Genomic DNA, 19,115 nt, shown 5'->3' with positions numbered 1-19,115 from the left:
CAACAACTAAGATGTGCACCGACAACACCATAATCGACACTTTGAAGTTAAAATTAAGATCAGGTATAATGTTATTTTATAAATATTTTTAGTGATTTTATGTATTCTTATTTTTATTAACATTAAATACTATTACAGCAACAAAGTTGAAACTGAATAGTGAAAGAGAGATTCTTAAACTACGCACTAAAGAGCGTTGCATGAATGACGAGCTTGCAAATATAAAACTTGAAAAGATTTTTTTACAAGAGCAATTGCAGGTAACATAAGGGTAATAAAATGAAATAGACGTTCATTATATTAGCTTAGAGGCTTTGTATAGGGTAAGTAATATACGGCTGCGTTCATACTTCATACCAAAAAATGAAGTTATAGGTAAAGTACCATTGTATTACTTCATTTCGCATTACCTATCATATTCCAAATTCGGAATATTTTTCCTTTAAACACGGAAATAGGTTTTTATTCCGCAACTATTTTAGATTTATAGAATTAGGTGATAGGTATTATGTTCATAATACTTCTGGTAACGTAAGTTAGGTGCAAAGACTTTAGAAACTCCAGATGTTTCAGTAGCAGTTTATCTCGTTGTTTATCCTACCAACGCTCTCGGTGGAGAATCCTTGAGGATCTTTGTCGCTTGACAAAGATTCATCAGATCATTTTGAAATGACTTCGGTTCATCTCTTACTGACGCAAATTTTGGGTGTATTGGAATTTGTGACATAATTTAGTAACACCGGCATTGTCTATCCCATTTCTATGTATCGTAATAATAAAATACAGCAACAAATGATAGACTAAAACAATCCTTCATATTTTATTCATTGTATTAATCAAAACTACATCACTAAAAACACTCAATCACATTCAATACACTTAAGGCGATACCTCAAGGTCCATTTTCATACATTTTGTTTCGGCTTTAATCTGGGTAACTAAACAAGTATTGGCAAGTAAAGAATTTAAATTCACGTCTAGTTAGTGATTAGTTCTCGCAGTTGAAGAAAAACGTAAAATAATTAATAATCATGGATATTTCGGCCTTTAAAATTTAATATGACGAAATTTTAAAGGCAGAAATATCCATGATTATTAATTATTTTTACATTTTTCTTCAACTGCGAGAACTAATCACTAACTAGACGTGAATTTAAATTCTTTACTTGCCAATACTTGTTTAGTTACCCAGATTAAAGCCGAAACAAAATGTATGAAAATTGACCTTGAGGTATCGCCTTAACATTGTTCGCTTGTCGTTCGTAGTTCGCAGTTGCTCGCGTCCCAGTCAAGAATGGCATGCGACCTTTTATTATGCGGGCCCTAACATTAATAGCCTTACAAGCGTCGGCTTAATAATTATACCAGGTTTTGAGTGATGGGTTTAGACGCTCCAGTCCTTAATTTAAGCCAAGTGGCCACACGAAGTGGACATAAACATAGTTTGCGGCAGTCACATCTTATACACTCGCCCGTGTGTTCCCTCGCGGTATGTAGAACATTGTCGAAAGACCTGGAATCATTGAAAACTCTCTCGTAAATCAGGATCGGGTCTAGAGTTCAACGACCTTCTGGAAATATTGAAATCTTTCGAGAATTTTCCATTGTCAAATCTTCTACATAGGGGTAGTCCCGCAATACACCATAAGATGTCGGTTTTGTCAGCCAATGCCAGTAGGTGTCAGAATATTGAGAATAAAATTGCGGTATCTACATTTTTAGGATTTAAAACAAGAAATCATTCAAGCTAGACATCAAATTTCAATGATCGATGTTTGTGGTGTTACTGAAAAAAATAAGATCAAAACTCACATTGATAATTTGAATACGCACAGGGAAAAATTTGACGAGCTCTTTGCAAAAGGTATGTAGTATATACAACAAATATTTGAAGTATAATAATTGCGTATAATACATCGTTGGGTTTGCAAAATTGTTCACGAATCTATGTTATGGATTGTTTTTAATATTTTCAATTTCACAACTATTAAAAGTACGTACCACCTATTAAAATATAACAAAAAACTTTTGCTTTTGGATAATTTTGTAAACATAATGCCTCTCTGCCAGTGTTTTAAAAAGTTTGTAGAAGAAACACATAACTGAAATTATTATTCAAGAGCCTTTAAAAGTTGAAAGTTCCGTAAAAATTGTTTGTCTCTAAATTTACGAAACACTTTATTATTGTTATAGCCACTATAAAAGCCAAACTTTGATTAGGAAGTTTAATGATAAGGAGCCAAACTTTTCAACTACGTAGTTTCTGTCAACATATATGAGTTAAATTTACGCACATTAAGGTCTTCTACTGATCTGCTTCAGTTGCATAGTCGCTCGTGTTACACCTATATAAAGGCAGGTGTTGCAAGCTACTTCAAACTCCTACTTTTTTTAAAGATCGAAAAGATAAAGAAGCGAAGGTAGAAGAATTGGTAAAACAAAAGGAACGAGATATTGCTTTAGAAAATGAACAACAGGCCGAGGAAATCGCCGCTGTGGAAGCAGAGTGCGAGGCTATAGAACAGGAGTGTGCTGTACTGCAGGTTTACCCACGTTACTTATTTGATTAAATTATTTGAGCATTGCTTGATAGCAAATAGCTAACTACACTTTAAATACTTAATTAAAAAAAAGAAAACAGAGTTATTATACCCAAATTTAATACATGATGTTATTGGTAACATATTGTTTTCAGAAAAGAAATAACGCTATAATGTTAAAACTAAGGCGTAAGTTATTGGATTCTGAGAATATTCGACGCAAGTTGTTGAAACAGCGCGAAAGTACTCCGGCGAAGGAAAACAATATTTAGTCAAATTAAATAAATAACTAATATTGTAGTTATAATTGAACTATTACCTACTAATGAATTATAATAAATACATGTCGTGATAGTTTCTTATAATATATTTCAATCATCTCAGTTATATCCCAGTTATTGAAATTTATTATAAACTAAAATTAAAATAGAAATATAGGGATACAAAGTAAGAAGTTTTGATGGACATATGTTTGATTTTTTTAGACGGCGATTCCTGCAATAAATATTATGCAGCCGCATTATTATTCTACTGCGAAACTTTCATTTCAATTAAATGTATGTATCTATTATTAATTGTATTAATGTTGTATATAAACTTTTAACAGAAGTATAATAATTCTTTTACAATAATATTATAGAAATTAAATAAAGAGTAATACAAGATTTTAAGAATATAATAAAAAGGTAGCGGCCGTAATACCTACAACATTATAACTATTATACTGTACAAGCGCGTCAGTACTAGTAAATTGCAAAATCAATTATCAATTATCTAATTGAAGCAGCAAAGCTACACTCCGTTTGATCCAATGAGCTGAAGGTTTGTCCGAAGGTAAGTAAAACGCAAGCACAAAGTTAGACGAGTGACCGGTGGTGGCTAGTACGCCTTTTCTCTCTAATGTTTTGTATAAAGGACAGCGGTACCGTGTGCCTTCCATGAAATCAACTTTTTGCTTCGGATACAACCAAATGACAGGCATATTGTCGTTCAAAATCTTTGGGTGTTGCTCCCCGATAGCATAAGTCTTTCTATCCCAACGACCACCGTCCATAAAAAGACCTTGGACATACACGCCCCATTCCGGAGGAGTAGTTTCATAATCTACATGACGAACTTCGAAATCGAATAATAGCAAGTCAATAGGTATCTTTTTTGCTCTTGCAAAATTCTGAACGGAGCCTGTAAGAAAAGCTTGAGTGAAAAAAAATCCCGAAAGCCAAAATGTAGGAGGTTTCCCATTTTGATACCAATCCTCCAACATAGCCAAACGCTCTATAAAATCAGCAACGTAACTGGGTAGCGGCTTCAAGCTCGGATATGAAAATTTTCGCCAGTTGTCTGGTATCCTACCAAGCAACATCGCATTTGACTGCAAATCTAAGGCCGGAGACATAACAATGAGACCCTTTACAGCCTTTTGCAAGTCCTGCAAAGAACCCCTGATTTCATGTAAAAGTTTGTTAAATCTCTCCATTTCTTGAACTAATACCGTATTCATAGATTCATTATAATCTACTGGATACTTCTTTTGAGCAGTTTCTACGTCAAATCTAGGAGGCAATTTTGATAGAATTTCAGATGACATTTGCACTAAAATAACTTCAGTATTTCCACCTTCACCACCGCTACCAGTGCCCTCTACAAGAACAAGCGCTGCAGTAAGAGCCATTGAAATTGTGTAATCTCTTGTAATTCCGGCATTCATATGCAGCCCAAATACTTCAGGTGGGGGATTTACAGGTACACTTTCTATATGTTTTAAATAGTCTTGATATTCGCATCGGCGGGGTAGACCATACTGAGAACCTAATTCACAAAACCAATAGTTGGGATCGTGCACCACGTTGGGATTTACGTAATTATCTAAAATTGTAACAATCAACCTTCGATCCCAGTCATCGGTGACTCGACCACCATAGTTGCATTCACCTGTCAAGTATTTTATAGCGACATATTGAATTTCCTCATATTGATTCAAAAACATTTGCAATTGCATCACTGATATTTGGAAATCGGAATCGTTAAATCCATATTGAATATTCCATCCCAAAGGACCGAATTTCTTTCGCTCTTGTACAACAGCATGAAAAAAGCTTATGCCGTATAAAAGTTTACTAAATGCTTTATCTTTTCCAGGACAACCTTCATAAAACTCGGGTTCTTTCAGTGGCTCCGAAATATATGATCTATTAAGGTTATGCTGTAGACCTGTTGGGGGTTCATTAGTCATTTTGACGCCTACTTGTAAGACTGACTGAGGAAATCTATCTGATGGGTAGCTAGTTAGCCATAAACGGAAACTAAGATCTGTATTTGTTAAATCGAAGCCTTCAACAATTTTTTCGAGCACGGGTAGCCAAGATACAGCTAAATGACAATTTTGCAGACACACCCATCCACCTTCCAACTGGGCTCTTTCTATCATTGCTCGTGCTATAGGTCCTTGTCCTTGACCCAGTGATATAGAGTTAAATCTATGTGAATAGCCCATTTTCTCACAATATCTTATAAGTGCCCCCATTGGATCAGAACCAGGTGACAATATAAATATCAAAGGAGCCAGGCAGTTTGAATCTCCAAAAGATTTTCCAATGTCGAATGGTGGCGGTGTAATATATTTACGGCCCATTTGTTTTTCTACGAATTCTGAAATTGCAATAGTTAATTTATCAGGCCTTAAAACTCTTATTACTAGCAGCTTTTGGAATTGTGTTAACTTGCTATCCCATACCCCAGGTAATGGTTTACTTTGAGGTTCCAAGTCGTCATACACTTCTTGCCATTTCGTTATAATGTTAACAAAGTTATCTTTAATACCTTTATACGATGGCAAGTCAGTAAGCCGACAGATTTCATCCCATGCTTTATCAGGTAACCATTCAACAGGTTTTTTCAGAGTATTTTCTACAGCTATTCCACCAGTGATTAAGAATTTGTATTCTTCATGATTCATTTCACCAGTAGACAACATCATTTTTGAACACATGATAAATGAAAACATTAACTTATCTTTATCAAAAAGTGATCTGCAAACATTGCTGTATAAATTGTATGTAAAAGTATCCTTTAAAAATTTAAGTCTTTTTTCGAGATCTTTTGACTTATTAGCATTTTCAATTGATATTATGTAAAGATTAATAAACCATGTTAACGAATATTGGTACATGGGATCAACATTAGGTAATTCTGTCACGCAGTAATACAATACAGCTGAATGCGAAGCTATAGGTCTATAACCTAATCGGAATTTTTCTATTATTACTTCTGTTTCCAAACTAGCCTCTTGTTTCTTCATTATATCAATTGCTAATATTTTCGACGAATCCAAAACTTCGATAGCAGATTCATCTTCTAAAATATCACCTTTAGATTCTTGTAAAGTTCGTAATATATCATCTTCTACTTGTTTTAGAGCTGCTCTATTAGCGGCACCTTGTACGATAAGTTTCTCTCGTTTTTCTTGTAGATCAGGTCGTTCCTTTGCCACGACAATGCCAAGAAGTTGGTCTTCTAAACCATCTTTTGTAAGAGCAAAATTAATAAGCGTAACTTTATTAAAAACTTCTGGTAAATAATGAGGATTTCTTAACTTTGTTGTCATGTAAAGTCTAAAATTAGGATGATACTCTATTACATTTTCACCTAGAGCAATAAACTCTTTACCTCCTTGAAAGTATGTATTTTTTAGCAAAACAGGATCTAATGGAGCTTCAACATCTTCTAAAATACAGTCTATTAATGCTGGTTTGCCATATTCCAAACAAGTTTCTATAATTTTCATATAATTTCCATCGGTGAACTTTAAGACTTGTAAATCATTAGATTTCTCCATTGTTTTGACCCATTTATTTGCTTGACCTTGGGGGTCAACGAGTAACGACCATCGCATCGAATTATCTTGTATGATAGCATTATCAACTGAAAACGAATCACGGGGTAATCCTGCAATGCACCAGTTTTGAATTTTAATATCCGTTCCTAGCACATCCTTAAATAAAAATACTTCGGAATGAGGCATATTTAATTTAATTACAAGTTGTCGCCATTTCTCTATCATTTCCATTCGAACTGGTAAAGTATAAGGCGCTAAATACGCGATGATACCACATGATACTAGTATATCACCAGCTAAGTTGTCGAACAGCGTTTGTAAATTTTCAGCCGCAGCTGTCCATCTCACTTTCTCGCCTCCTAAACCGCCAATTAACTTCTCAGCCCTAAACAGTTTATCAATACATAATTGCACTTCATCTTCGAGAGCCTTCTTTTTTATATTGGCTTCTTCTAATGCTTCATTTAGCTCAGCTAATTTTGCTTCTAACCGCGCCACCATCGCTTTTTTTTCCTCCAAAATTGCCATAGTTTCAGCAAATTCTTTTTCTGCTTTTTCTAACTTTGCCTTTTTCGGAGCTACAACTTTCGCTACTGCATCATACATGTCCATAGCTATAATCCACTTGCATAAGCCTTCAGCGGCCGCTGAAGCTTTAGCCACAATATGTGGCTTAAAATCTTTATTGGATAAGTATTCCTTTCTAATTTTTTGCATTGTGGCTATAGGTATATTATCTTTATCGAAATTTCTTAATGAATCTAGAAATCCCATATCACCTAAAATTCTTTTGCTAGGGCCCCAGAAATCAAACATTTTTTTTCCTGGATTGTCGGGATCAGGTATTTTATCTGGAGGGATTCCTTTAATGACGCACACTGCTGCCATCACTAGTTTTACAGTATATGGCGGATTTTTCATAGATTTAACAATTGTAATATCAGCCGGCTTTAGTGTATTTAAAGCAGCGATAGCATCTTCCAAAATTGGCAAGGCAAGTGCTAAGTCAGCTTCACAATCTTTTTTCAATTCCTGAGCCGCGGCTGCTTGCACATTGGCAACTTTTTGGTCCTCTCTCACCTGAGCTGCAGCTTTGTCCGCTATTGCCGTTTCTACTTCAATTTCTTGCATCATTTTTGCTGATTTAGCTGCCATAACTATAAGTTGAGGCTTTAAAGCGTTTAAATCATGTTGCATAATTGCAACGGCTTCTGCTGCTTGACTAAGTTTGTCTAATCCATTAGTATATCTTAACTTTGCAGCTCTGAGCTCTCTTTGTTTCCTATTAGTTAATGTTGTAAAAGATTTAATTAAATCTAAATAAGACGCAGACGTTATATAGGTTCTTCTTCCAAATTCATTGTAAAAATTAGTGGACACTATGCGTGCGTCTACATGGAATTGTTTACATGCAATGACTGCCGCAGATTTGACATTATCAGGCACATTTACTTTAACCATGTAATGATGTGCAACCATTTCTAACGCATCTTCTGGCCAGCTATCATACCAATCTATAGTACAACAATTGACTAGGGATGGATACAACCTAAGCCTTGTTCGGAATGAACTTCCTATAGGGCTAAAACATAAAACTATATGTAACTTGGCTTTACAACGTCCGACAAAAAAAGACAAAATCTGTAGTGGACCTATGTCCAAGTTTCTATTGCCTCCTTGGGCAGCTAGCCGAACTAATTCAAGAATTTCTTGTTTTTCATCTAAGCCGTACAGGTTTGGAACCTCACCGGAATTTAGGAGACTGTCTAGATTTTGAATAAATACTTCTTCTTTAATTTGACTTTCTGTAAAAAGAAAAGTAGTATCTTTATTTAGACCACCAGATTCTCTAAGCACTAATTTTATATCCTCATGCCAATCCTTTACGCTATAAGCTTTTGTAATCTCAGGTTGAAAAACTTGTTGGCCCAAAATAGTACTGGCTAAGCGTGTTAAGGATTGTCTACCGGACCCCCCAACTCCAACAAGTAATGCATTTCCAGACGGCATAGATAAAAGTCGGCATATCTTTGATAAATGTTCTAGTGCATAATCAAATAATACAATTGTCATTTTAGCTTTATGCATAGAATTGTATTCCGCTAACATCGCCATAGCCATATTTAAAACTACTTCCTTCGATGGCATCTCTTCATAACGCCTTTCACCTTCGGCACTGTCGGTATCTAAATAACAACCGAACATCATATTTTTTATATTTTCTTGAGTTACATCGCCGGCTTCATTTTGATAAGTATCTAAGGCAGCTTCAAATGTATCCTTCATATAATCTCTGGTGCATTTTTTTAATATACCATAAAACCAGGTCCTGTCTACATCATCTATCAGTCTATCATAAAACACACGCATAATTTCGTGAACCCAAACTCTTACAAAAGTTTTTTTGTTATCAGCAGATTCCTTGCGCAACAGTGCACATCCCTGAATAACTCTCGAGAAATCCCTGAGATTAAAAATATAATGTGACTTGGCTGGAGTTGGCCTTAAGCCTTCTCTAGCCTGGTCATAAATGTCCGTTGTTGCCGCTATGATGTTGACTATAACTGGTTGTGTATCTTGGCCAAAACCATTTCGTCTCCAACCTAATTGCAATAAAGACATAAATATTTTATTCATACTTTCTTTTGAAAATTCATTTATCGAATAAATATTATAGTGTCTCAACATCCTAGGATAAATTAATTGCCGGCTCCCTCCTACAGGGCCAATTGCACCGTAAAATATTGTATCATATATGTATAATTTATCGGTCGTCTTTAGATCGTACCAGTGTTTTTGGTCAAAATATAATCTTAATAATTCAATAGCGGGTTGAGCACCATATACTTCTTTAGCTGGCATGTTCATATCGTCTATGAATATTATTGCCTGCTTGCCTCTAGTTGGTCCGTAATTATTTTTTCGTCTTTTTACTAATTTAGAGATAACTAAGTCCTGTGTCTGATTTGCAGAAGTGGTAGTCGTAAAAGTTATAAATCCAGGTGTATACTTCTCCATGTCAATTTCATTCATTAAAAAATTTTGGACATAAAAACTCTTCCCAGTTCCCGTCGGGCCAATTAATAATAAGGGTTTTAAAAATTTCGTGTGTAATCGTAGTATGTATAGGTATTTTTCCGTTTCCAACGTTGGAATAACAGTTTGCAAAAGATTGATTTGTTCTTTTACTTGAACCGCTTTTACAGCGTCAGGCCAAGTTTTCCAACACCCCTTTCCTTTGTACATGTAGTAATGATCAATGATCATTCCTTCACCGGGTATTGAAACATCAAGCCTGTCTATCTTAGCTGGTATTCCCTTTTCTCCTCTAAAATATTCTTTAACTAAATCATCAAATTTTTCCCGTGAATCCGTGTTTAATATTCCACCTATGCCCCATACAAGAGCAGTCATAAAAGAAGCCAAGAACCACGTTCTTGTGTACTTTGTGTCTTCTTCGCCTTCTATGGCAGCATCCATAAGCATTTCCACTAAGCGAAGAGTGCTTATAAGTAAATTGACTTCACCAGCCGTGACAAGTTGACCGCAATATTTTCTTACATAGTAAATAAGCGGATCAACTAGCCAATCACACATATCATATATGTATTCTTCGTTTTCTTCTAACCAAATAGGATTTAGAGTGTTAAGCCAGGACTTATAAAAAGGCATAAAACCTAGTGACGCCGATTCCATGTATATCATGCCGCATCTAGAAACTGTTGCAGGAGAAGCTTGAGACAGGTCCATTACTTCAAAAATCATAGACATAACATTGGACATAGCCATTACTTCACCCGATGTCAAGCATAATTTTTTGTTGTCATCTAAAACGGTATTCATGTTTTCTATCCAAACAGCATCTACTGGGCCATCAAAAACAATCCATTTTTTTACTGGTGTGTCTTCTGAGGCAAAATTTCGAAACATTGTTGCGACAATTCCGTCAGTCCATTCGTAGGATATAGGATCAAAAGCGCCATAGAGTTGTCCCATTGTTATCGCTTTAGGATTCAAAACTTTGTAAGTACACTCACAACCACCTGGTTGTTTTCTATGGTACATTAGCGTAAGTGCTTCAGACAATATTTTCAACGTCATAGATTTTGCAGCAAATGGATCACCCACCAACATAAAGCCGTGTCTCACAATCATCATTTCGTAAGTTTGAATTATTTTTATTAAAAAACATTCCATTGGTTGAAGATTATTCTTTTGACAACAATCATGACAAGCATTCAAAAAACTTTCATAATCAGGTTTAGGTAAGCTAATTCCAGGAAATAAATCTGAAATAATTCCTTCAAAGAGAGGTACATCAAAAGATAAAAATTTAGGCAAGTTTACGTCTGTAATAGATCTAAGAAGCAATATACTTTCGCTTTCATTCGGAAAACTTCTTTTTAAATTACCTGCGGCAGAAAGAACGGTTTTTACCGCACGCATTCCATAATCGTAATGATTTTGTGATGAAAGCTGTTCAGAACATAATCGGTAAGTCGTGACGATTTTTATAGATAAGTTTCTTGCATCGATAAAACCAAATGAATACAGAGATATTTCACCAATCATGGCGTAATCGGGAACCATCATAGCTACAGTGCGAAATAAAACTTTTAGATTATCAGGCAGCTCGGAACGGCCAGCATAGCCAGGATTCATTGTAATACATACGTAACAAGCCGGGTTTAAAGTGAGTATTGTTCCTTCAAAATCAAATGTTTCTAAATGTTGCCTTACAGCTTGCACGATGCACAAAATTTGCTGAGCTATGACTGATAATACTTCGACTTCAATTCTATTAAACTCGTCGAAACACACCCACGCACCGCACGATGCTAAACCTTTAAAGAATTTCCCCATAGCTTTATAATCTAAACCGTCTGAACAGTTAAAAACTACACACTGTACAGCCAATGCTTTTGCTAAATCTTTCGTAGTTTCGGTTTTACCAGTACCAGCAGGTCCTTCGGGAGCACCGTTTAAGTGCAAGTAATAAGCACCTATTAATGTTCGATAGCATCTATCTGTTAAAGGTGTTATCACAAGACGATCAGAATTGCCTAAATATTCATACGCGTAATTCACTACTGCGTTTATTATTTTTACGAACACCCTCTCTTCTTCCCAATAATATCGTAGTTGTGCTAACCATTGGAAATCAGTCACCTCAGTGACATTCTTACCAACTAATTCAAATATCACATCCTTAGCGTGGACGTCAATTACAATTAGAGCTTTTACTGTTATGCTGCTAAGTTTACTTAAATCGGTACGACGTATAACGGCAACAGTTTCATTTAATTGTTTTGTTAATCCTTCGTGAAATAATTGCAATTCACTTAGTTTATGTGTGTTAAGGGCTTCGTGCACGTCTACCGCCCAATAAATTTGTGATATTGCCAACACCACCATACCTTCCCAAGACAATATCCACTCCACTCGGCCCATATTAGGGTAGTCATAATATGAAAGCTCTGTTTCCATCTTGACCGCTTTCAGCATTTGATCCTCAACTTGAACCAGCCACTTTTCCACAGAACCTCGTGCAGCAGCTACACTGATTATTTCCAGGAGTTCTACTTGTTCTCCTTCCATTGATATCATAGCAGAGATGTTGTATTCTTCATCAAATACTAATCTATTAATACCCTCGAAACATTTTTTTAGATGAGGTTGTACTTTGAGTGGGTTTTTAGTTTCAGATAAAATTTCCAACATTTCGTCGTTCGATAAAAAGAAAAACCTGGGGAAGTATAGACGTTTCTTTTCTAAGTAATCGTTGACGCCATCGTTTATTTTTTCCAAGAATGCTGATGCTGCCTTGAATGACTCTAATACTCCAGTTCCACCCGCTATTTCAAGTACGTGTGGATCTTTCTCTACTGAGCCCATATAACGACGATAGATGTTATTGACTTCCACAAACATAACACCTTCCTCCGGCATTTGTGCAACGATATCTTTAGAAGAAAATATAGGGAGCAAATACAACCATTGGCTTTGTACTTTACCCCACTCATCAATAGTTGAATTAACCCTCGTAATTTTGTCGTACCAAGTTCTTACTTGAGACTCAAACGGCTTGACAAAAGCTGAACCCCGCATACCCACTGTCTTCACAATATGATCATCTAATACACTTTGTATGTCATCTAAACCAGACAAAATGAAAATTCCTGTGTCTTTATATGGACTGGTTTTAAAGCATATGTCCGTCCATTCCGCCATCATTTTATTTAAATTAGTAATTAGTGCTAGTTCTTTAGTTGCAGCGACACTTATAATATCATATTGATCTATTTCAGACCAAAGATTGAAATTTATAATTTTTCTTAATGTCGTCCCAGCAGTTGGAGTTAAATCAAAGCCTGCAATATTTGACATTTCATCCCAATGCCTCTGCACCAGAGCAGGGTTGCACATAATATGACCCATCTGTACATTAGGTCTCCAGTCTTTTATTTCGGCAACTGCCTGTGCGCATAATTTCATTGGTGCTGGTAGATTGTTGACATCTGGGTCATCAACTAAGCCTTGGAATCGTTTTTCTGAACCTTCAGCGATTTGCTGTTTAATTTTGTTTCTGTAGTTCTTAGCAATTTTAAGAAACTCCTTGTAATAAAAATCGTGATCTTGTTCTATTTGCTCATGGTCTAGGTATTCAAACGGTCCATCCATCCAAGTATAATAGCTACGCTTCCATCTATGGACTAGATAAACTAGGGCATGGAACGGTAAAATAAAATCTTTTAGTTCTTCTAGTTCCGGATAATTCGTTACGGGAAATTTAAAGGTTGTTTCTTCATTATTAATCCATGCAACTAACTTATCACAATCGTCTAAACGATGGACAAGCTTTCTTAAGTATTCAAGGTACTCCAAAGTGTGGTTAATGTCATCCATATTGTCTAAAAGTTCCAAATAAGGCGTCATTTCTGCAACTTCTTTGCCAAGATAGGCTATTTTACTGAGTAAATTATCTTCCATTTCTCCTTTCACAGTTTCGAAAGCCGCTGCATTTTTTTCAAATATTGGCTTGATATCTTTAAGCCAGTTTACGGTTTTAGTGTTAGATGCGACATGTTCGGGTGAAAGTGATGTCATTTCCAAAAGGTTTGAAATTATATTTATTTGCGTCAAGATTCTCTCCTTTAATGCCTCTACCAAAACAGATTTTGCATGTAATATATACACTCCTTGTTCTATCAGCGCCGCCGCGTTCTCAGGTTCTTTAAGCGCTTTCGCTGCTATTATTTCAAATTCTTTACAAATAGCAGCATTTTCGTCCATGTGAGCTTTAACTATCCCAGCTATGATATCGTTGACAAATTCCTGTGCCTTTCGTTTTAATCCATCAACCATTCGGAGCTGACAAACAACTGAACAATTAAAGTATTCATTTTCTAACACTCCAGTAATACTAGAGTCTATGTTTTGAAAGTATTTAATTTTATCGCGACCTTCTTCAAACTCTTGAACATCAGCCATGAATTTAAGGAGAGCTTCTCGCGCAGGTGCACCATATAACATATTGTATTCTTCACGCAAGTTATCCAAATATTGCAGTAACGGCAAAAACACCACGTTCAGTTGCTTCTGCAATCTGTCATGTCCATCTTTATGTAACCATTCGTTATATTGAACAGGTAATGCGTCGTAGTTATACGGTATTTTTAGGTACTGCTCTATTGGCATAAGTCTCTGAGCAATATGAGAAATCGCGTCTGCTATACTATGGTAAATACCAAAAACAGTTTCAAGTGACGGATCATAGATAAATTCTCCATCAAAATCCAATTCAATATTTAAAATTGGGACAGACTCAGGATCTTTAAGATATTCAATCAAAGCATCAATCGACCGTCGCATTAACTCCTGTATTTGCATTGATATCATTTTGGTAGCACATTTTACAAACTCGGGTATTTTCTTTGGTTTCATTCCCTTTAGGCATCTTGGATTTTTAAGCCACTGAACAAGAATTCCATACCAAGTGCTAGAAACTAAATAGTCAGCACGTTTTATTTCATCTAATATTCTAGCCATAAAGTCATCTAAATCCATCGGACCGCGGGCTCTGTACTTCGCTAAGTTAATAATGTGAGGAGGAAAAGTCTTTTCAGCAGATTCAATCACCAGCCGAATAAAAGGATGCAACAGAAGTGAACCATCTTGTAATTTCTTTCGATACTTAATCATTCTATTAAAGTTTTCTGTTACCCCTCTAAATTTGAAATATGGTTCCTGATATCTTTTCCGCGACACACCAGGCACATCTCTGATGACTGTTTTAACAGCAAGATCGTGTAGGTTTCGGTTCCACTCTGCTTTGCTTTCATCGATTAATTCATCCATGATTCCTGGGAAGGATTGACGAAGTTTCAAAGGAATCAAGCTGCAAATTTTTCGCTCCCAGGACCTAAGCATGGGTGGTGGTTGTATTTTGTCCGCACACTCACGTAGCACGGCGATGTGCCGCTCTTGAGATATCTCCAAGTTGTCACGCTCACGACGCTCAAGGGGCGGACGAGCGATTTCTACTTTTCTTTTAGTAGCTTTCTCTTCAAGAATCTTTCGGAATTTTGTTTGCTTGTCCTGTAAATATTGAAATATATACTTATAATTAAAAATATTAACTTCAGCTGTATTTTTGAAAGTGTGGGCTAAGTATTAATTATTTGCGCCCTTACAGTAAACAAGAGATTTCAAATTGAATTCCTTTTTAATTCTAAATTGATAATGAGACCGATAATCTCATTGACCACAAGCAAAATAGTAGTATAGCAAATTACTTTAGGCCTTTTACTGCACCTAACACATTATTAGGAATGTACCACCCAGTTCAAGTCCGATCATTGATCCTATAGATGTACAGGGTAGATTTTTGAGATAGGGCAGCAAGGGCAGCTACCTCAAACGCTGTATCTACAAGAAAACTTTCTTACAAGATTTTCCATAATTTTTGAAGGCATAAAGATCTCCATTAACCATTTTGAAAGAAGTGACTATTATGAATAAAAGTTTTCTTGTAGCTATAACGGTTAAATAAGCTGCCCTTGCTACTCATTTCTATAATCCATATACGGCATCTGCCTACGATTGAGATTAAGAAATATAAATTATAACATTTACACACTTTCTAAGCCCCGAAAACTTTCGTAATAACATGCTTATGATAGAATTGTTTAAATTTAGACAAGTACGTAGCTAGTAAGTGTATATACCTTGATCCTGTTATACGGCGGCAGGGGAGTAAACAGCAAGTTGTCCATCATATGAATATCTGGTATCGGTCTCATCTTCGGAATCCGACACCCGTTCTTCGTTTGCAAAAGTTTTCGCAACTCACTCTCTTCCATTTTGATATTTTCTAATTAGTGCTGTAAAAAACTACAAACAAAAGTAAAAGACATTGTCTCGTATCGAAAAGTAATGTCACATTTGTTTGTCGAACTAAATATTATAGCCATGGTAACTATTGTTTAATCGTACGAGACAAAGGAGGCCGAAGTAAGCAAAGAGAATATACTAATTATTAACCATGGAATTATTATGTACTACGTACTTATTGACTAATCATTATTGATCTAAGTATCTGTTAGAGTGCATAAAACTGAAGGGACATTATATGAAATGTCGTATAACGTCATATTCTCATTAATTTGTTCCTTTATACTATGTTTATTATGTTCAAGAAAGTCAGAGGCATTAAAATTATAGACCCACTTACTTATTTGATTTGCAATATTGCATAGTTTTCAAGTTCTTTGTGTTTCCAATTTCAATAATCTCGTCTTGTTAATGCCGCTGATAGTTATTTCAAATAATTGCGAGTTTTCTTACGTACACCAACGCAATATAGCAACCATGTTACCATAGAAATGAACTTACTGTAACATGGACTAGAAGTAAGTATAAGAGCACGAGATTGGCTATTGCTAGACCCCGATTATTTCAGAGTTACGACCGGTATTGGCGTGCGTACACAGGCTTAAACAGTAACCATGGCATGCCATTAGAATATAATCCCACCCTTTCCATATACAGGGTCATTTTGTAACCCTAGACTTAAATTTAACTGCGAGAAAGTCATCTTGAAAGAAGCAGTTTACTATAAGTTACTCTAACCTAATGTCAAAAACAAAAAAGTAAAATTTTCAAACAAAATAAATATTCAAATAGTCATTTTATTTTTACACACCCTTTTGCCACTACTACTATACTAGAATTCGTCGGAGCGGCAACATCGCACACAGTCATTGATAATATTATGCTCACGCACACGAACAAGTGATGCACACTCGGAGCGCAAGGGTAGTTCGTCGCACCGCGCGCGCCGCGCCGCAACCGAACAGCTGATGTCGTCGCTTTAACTACCTAGGGTTTTGTGTCGTGCCACATCACTCAATCAACAATTAGACCAGCAGCGACGACGCTACGCCGACGTTACAAAAAAGACACATACCTAAACATCATTATCATCATCAGCTACATAAAAGTCCACTGTTGAACATAGGCCTCCCCTAAAGATTTCCAGACGGACCTGTCGAAAGCTGCCTGCATCCAATGTGTTCCCGCGACGTTTATCAAGTCGTCTGTAGACCTTGCAGGTGGACATCCAACGCTAACATAAACATCACGCACTAATCATCACATTTCATTAGAACAATATTTTCTATGCTCAAACTATCATCATAAGCAAACGACACTAATCAAACAAGCACAACTGCATAAGGTAGGTACACATAACACATGATTTCCGTAATTTTAAAGTTATTTCATTCTTTTAAATCAAAACACACACATTCTAATGTAGGTAGTTCATCCATTCTAGTAGATAAGTAGGTATAATAAATACGTTCAACGGTTAGTTTTATAACACTCATAACAATAAAATATCATTCTGCAAGTCTGGCAATTCACACGAAAATTAATAACGAAGTTACAATCTAGATGATAATTAGGTAATGTGATAGTTTGGGGTAAAAATGTCGAGCGACGGGATGCGTCACGGCGCGGCGCGGCTCGGCGTCCCAATATGTATCTTAACATGTTTTCAAAATAGTAAATGCGTTTACCAATACCTATTGATGATTTGTAGATTGCTTGTTCCTTTAAAAGTTGTTTCATACTTCAAAGTATTTTTAATGCAGTTAATTTGTGACTACCTCGGTGCCGCAGTTGTATTATAGTACGGATGCTTTGCTAAGATCACGGGATCGAATCCCGGGTCGGACAGAATGATATTGGATTTTTCCATTCAGCAGTACCTATCGCAAATTCATAAATTCACATTAAAATCGTAATGACAGCCTCCGATAGAAACATAATCAATAGATGGTGATTAGTTCAGTTTCGCGTACGCGTCAACGATGCAACTTCGCGATCGTAAAATATTCAAAATGACAAATAATATTTCTAAAAATAGACTCTATTTTATAGGTGTTAAGGTCGCATTTAGGGGTCTACTTTAAATTTCTTTGTGCCTGACCGACCAACACGCGACACACGAGTTTAGCGAATTCCACAAAGTAGCGGCAAGAGTAGTGTTGCCTGATGTCCCGATTTGCGCGGGACGTCCCGATTTTCAGAGTTCTGGGGACGTGACCCGTTTTGCACCAATAAAATTATTAAAACCATTAAATATTATGAAAAAATAAACTACGCATTCGTCACTATGTTGAGTGCGACAATGCAATGAAAATAGCACGTATCATCTCACTAGCGCTGAAGGTACAGTTTTGTTTATTGTGCAATATCTTGTTTATTTTATACCCTGTATGCCTATTGAAAAATGAATGACTGAATCCAAAATCTCTATTATACTTTATTACTTAAAATAATGTTTCAAAAATACTAAAATATTGCTGTGTATTATTTTAATTAGGTAGACTTTTCATTAATCATTTCATCATAAATCATTACTTTTTTTTATTTTGTAATACAATTGTGTGTTAAATCTGTTAGAACATCATGTAATAAAATAAATCTAATGTCAGAATTTTTGAAATGCTGTGTCGTTTTAGCAAGCTTTTTGGTAAAAAGTTTATACTGACAACACTGCGAGTTTAGGTGAGAAAGAGTACGACTATTGTATTGAATAATCGCGCGCTCTTCGGACTCGGTCAAAGACTCGGACGCATTGCCATAGTGTACCTATCTAGCAAAGAAATGGTACAGAAAGCATAATATGACGTTCGGTAATGTCTACGTAGTCTTCTTTTAGACATTATGACAAACCGAAATATTAATGTTGGAATTAAAATAAATGTCGGAATATCATGTAGAATCTAAAAAATACGATACCAATAGATTTAAATCTTGTAACTTTAGTAATTATGTAGGTAACTTTTTTGGTAAGAAAACTATTTTAATAACGAAAATAACGTTTATAATTGACGAAATATTTTTTGTAGTAATTAATTATTGACTCAATGAACTGCTGCAACCAAGTCAGTGAACATATTGGGAGTTCATTTGTGAGCTGACCTTCTGAACCCTATAGGTTCGGTAATAATATCATCAGCTGTGACGTAGTTCATTCACTTCAGTTAAGCACGCTAAGAGACAGCGTGATCAAAAAACCATAAATCTAAAATCGGGATTATTGACGTAAATATTCGTTTCTTATGAATAATCTTTTGCACAGTGTTAGCAGAGGTCACCACGAACCTGTGGTTTCATTTAGTAACGCAATGTCGAAATGACCCTGTATATACTTATATATTATAATTCTC

At 35.8% G+C, this 19,115-nt stretch overlaps 2 protein-coding genes across 3 annotated transcripts; one reads left to right on the top strand and one right to left on the bottom strand.

The window, feature by feature from the left end:
* Positions 1-1,251: 1,251 nt before the first annotated feature.
* On the bottom strand, positions 1,252-15,847 carry LOC115447571 (dynein heavy chain 12, axonemal). 2 transcript variants are annotated; one of them, XM_037439384.1, is made up of 3 exons: positions 15,603-15,847; positions 11,793-14,973; positions 1,252-1,513 (listed from the first exon to the last, which is right to left on the bottom strand). In XM_037439384.1, exons 1-3 carry the CDS (start codon positions 15,735-15,737, stop codon positions 1,461-1,463), a joined length of 3,369 nt encoding a protein of 1,122 aa, XP_037295281.1. In that variant the 5' UTR covers positions 15,738-15,847; the 3' UTR covers positions 1,252-1,460. The 2 variants fall into 2 exon arrangements, with proteins under 2 accessions (XP_037295281.1, XP_030030572.2); XM_030174712.2 differs by lacking the exon at positions 1,252-1,513 and having other exon boundaries at positions 2,992-14,973.
* On the top strand, positions 1,532-2,905 carry LOC119189500. Its single transcript, XM_037439386.1, has 3 exons — positions 1,532-1,864; positions 2,398-2,543; positions 2,696-2,905. The coding sequence occupies exons 1-3, from the start codon at positions 1,765-1,767 to the stop codon at positions 2,810-2,812; spliced, it is 363 nt and encodes a 120-aa protein (XP_037295283.1). The 5' UTR covers positions 1,532-1,764; the 3' UTR covers positions 2,813-2,905.
* Positions 15,848-19,115: the final 3,268 nt, after the last annotated feature.

Source organism: Manduca sexta, chromosome 16 (genome assembly GCF_014839805.1).
Source record: "Manduca sexta isolate Smith_Timp_Sample1 chromosome 16, JHU_Msex_v1.0, whole genome shotgun sequence".
Taxonomy (NCBI): Eukaryota; Metazoa; Arthropoda; class Insecta; order Lepidoptera; family Sphingidae; genus Manduca; species Manduca sexta.
This window is presented reverse-complemented; position numbering and strand designations above follow the sequence as displayed.

Excerpts from the sequence above, each read along its gene's own strand:
- LOC119189500 (XM_037439386.1), top strand. The coding sequence starts at position 1,765 with ATGATCGATGTTTGTGGTGTTACTGAAAAAAATAAGATCAAAACTCAC. Across the intron at positions 1,865-2,397 it reads TGACGAGCTCTTTGCAAAAG|ATCGAAAAGATAAAGAAGCG; the intron begins GTATGTAGTATA and ends CTTTTTTTAAAG. Across the intron at positions 2,544-2,695 it reads AGGAGTGTGCTGTACTGCAG|AAAAGAAATAACGCTATAAT; the intron begins GTTTACCCACGT and ends TATTGTTTTCAG.
- LOC115447571 (XM_030174712.2), bottom strand. The coding sequence starts at position 15,737 with ATGGAAGAGAGTGAGTTGCGAAAACTTTTGCAAACGAAGAACGGGTGT. Across the intron at positions 14,974-15,602 it reads CGCCGTATAACAGGATCAAG|GACAAGCAAACAAAATTCCG; the intron begins GTATATACACTT and ends CAATATTTACAG.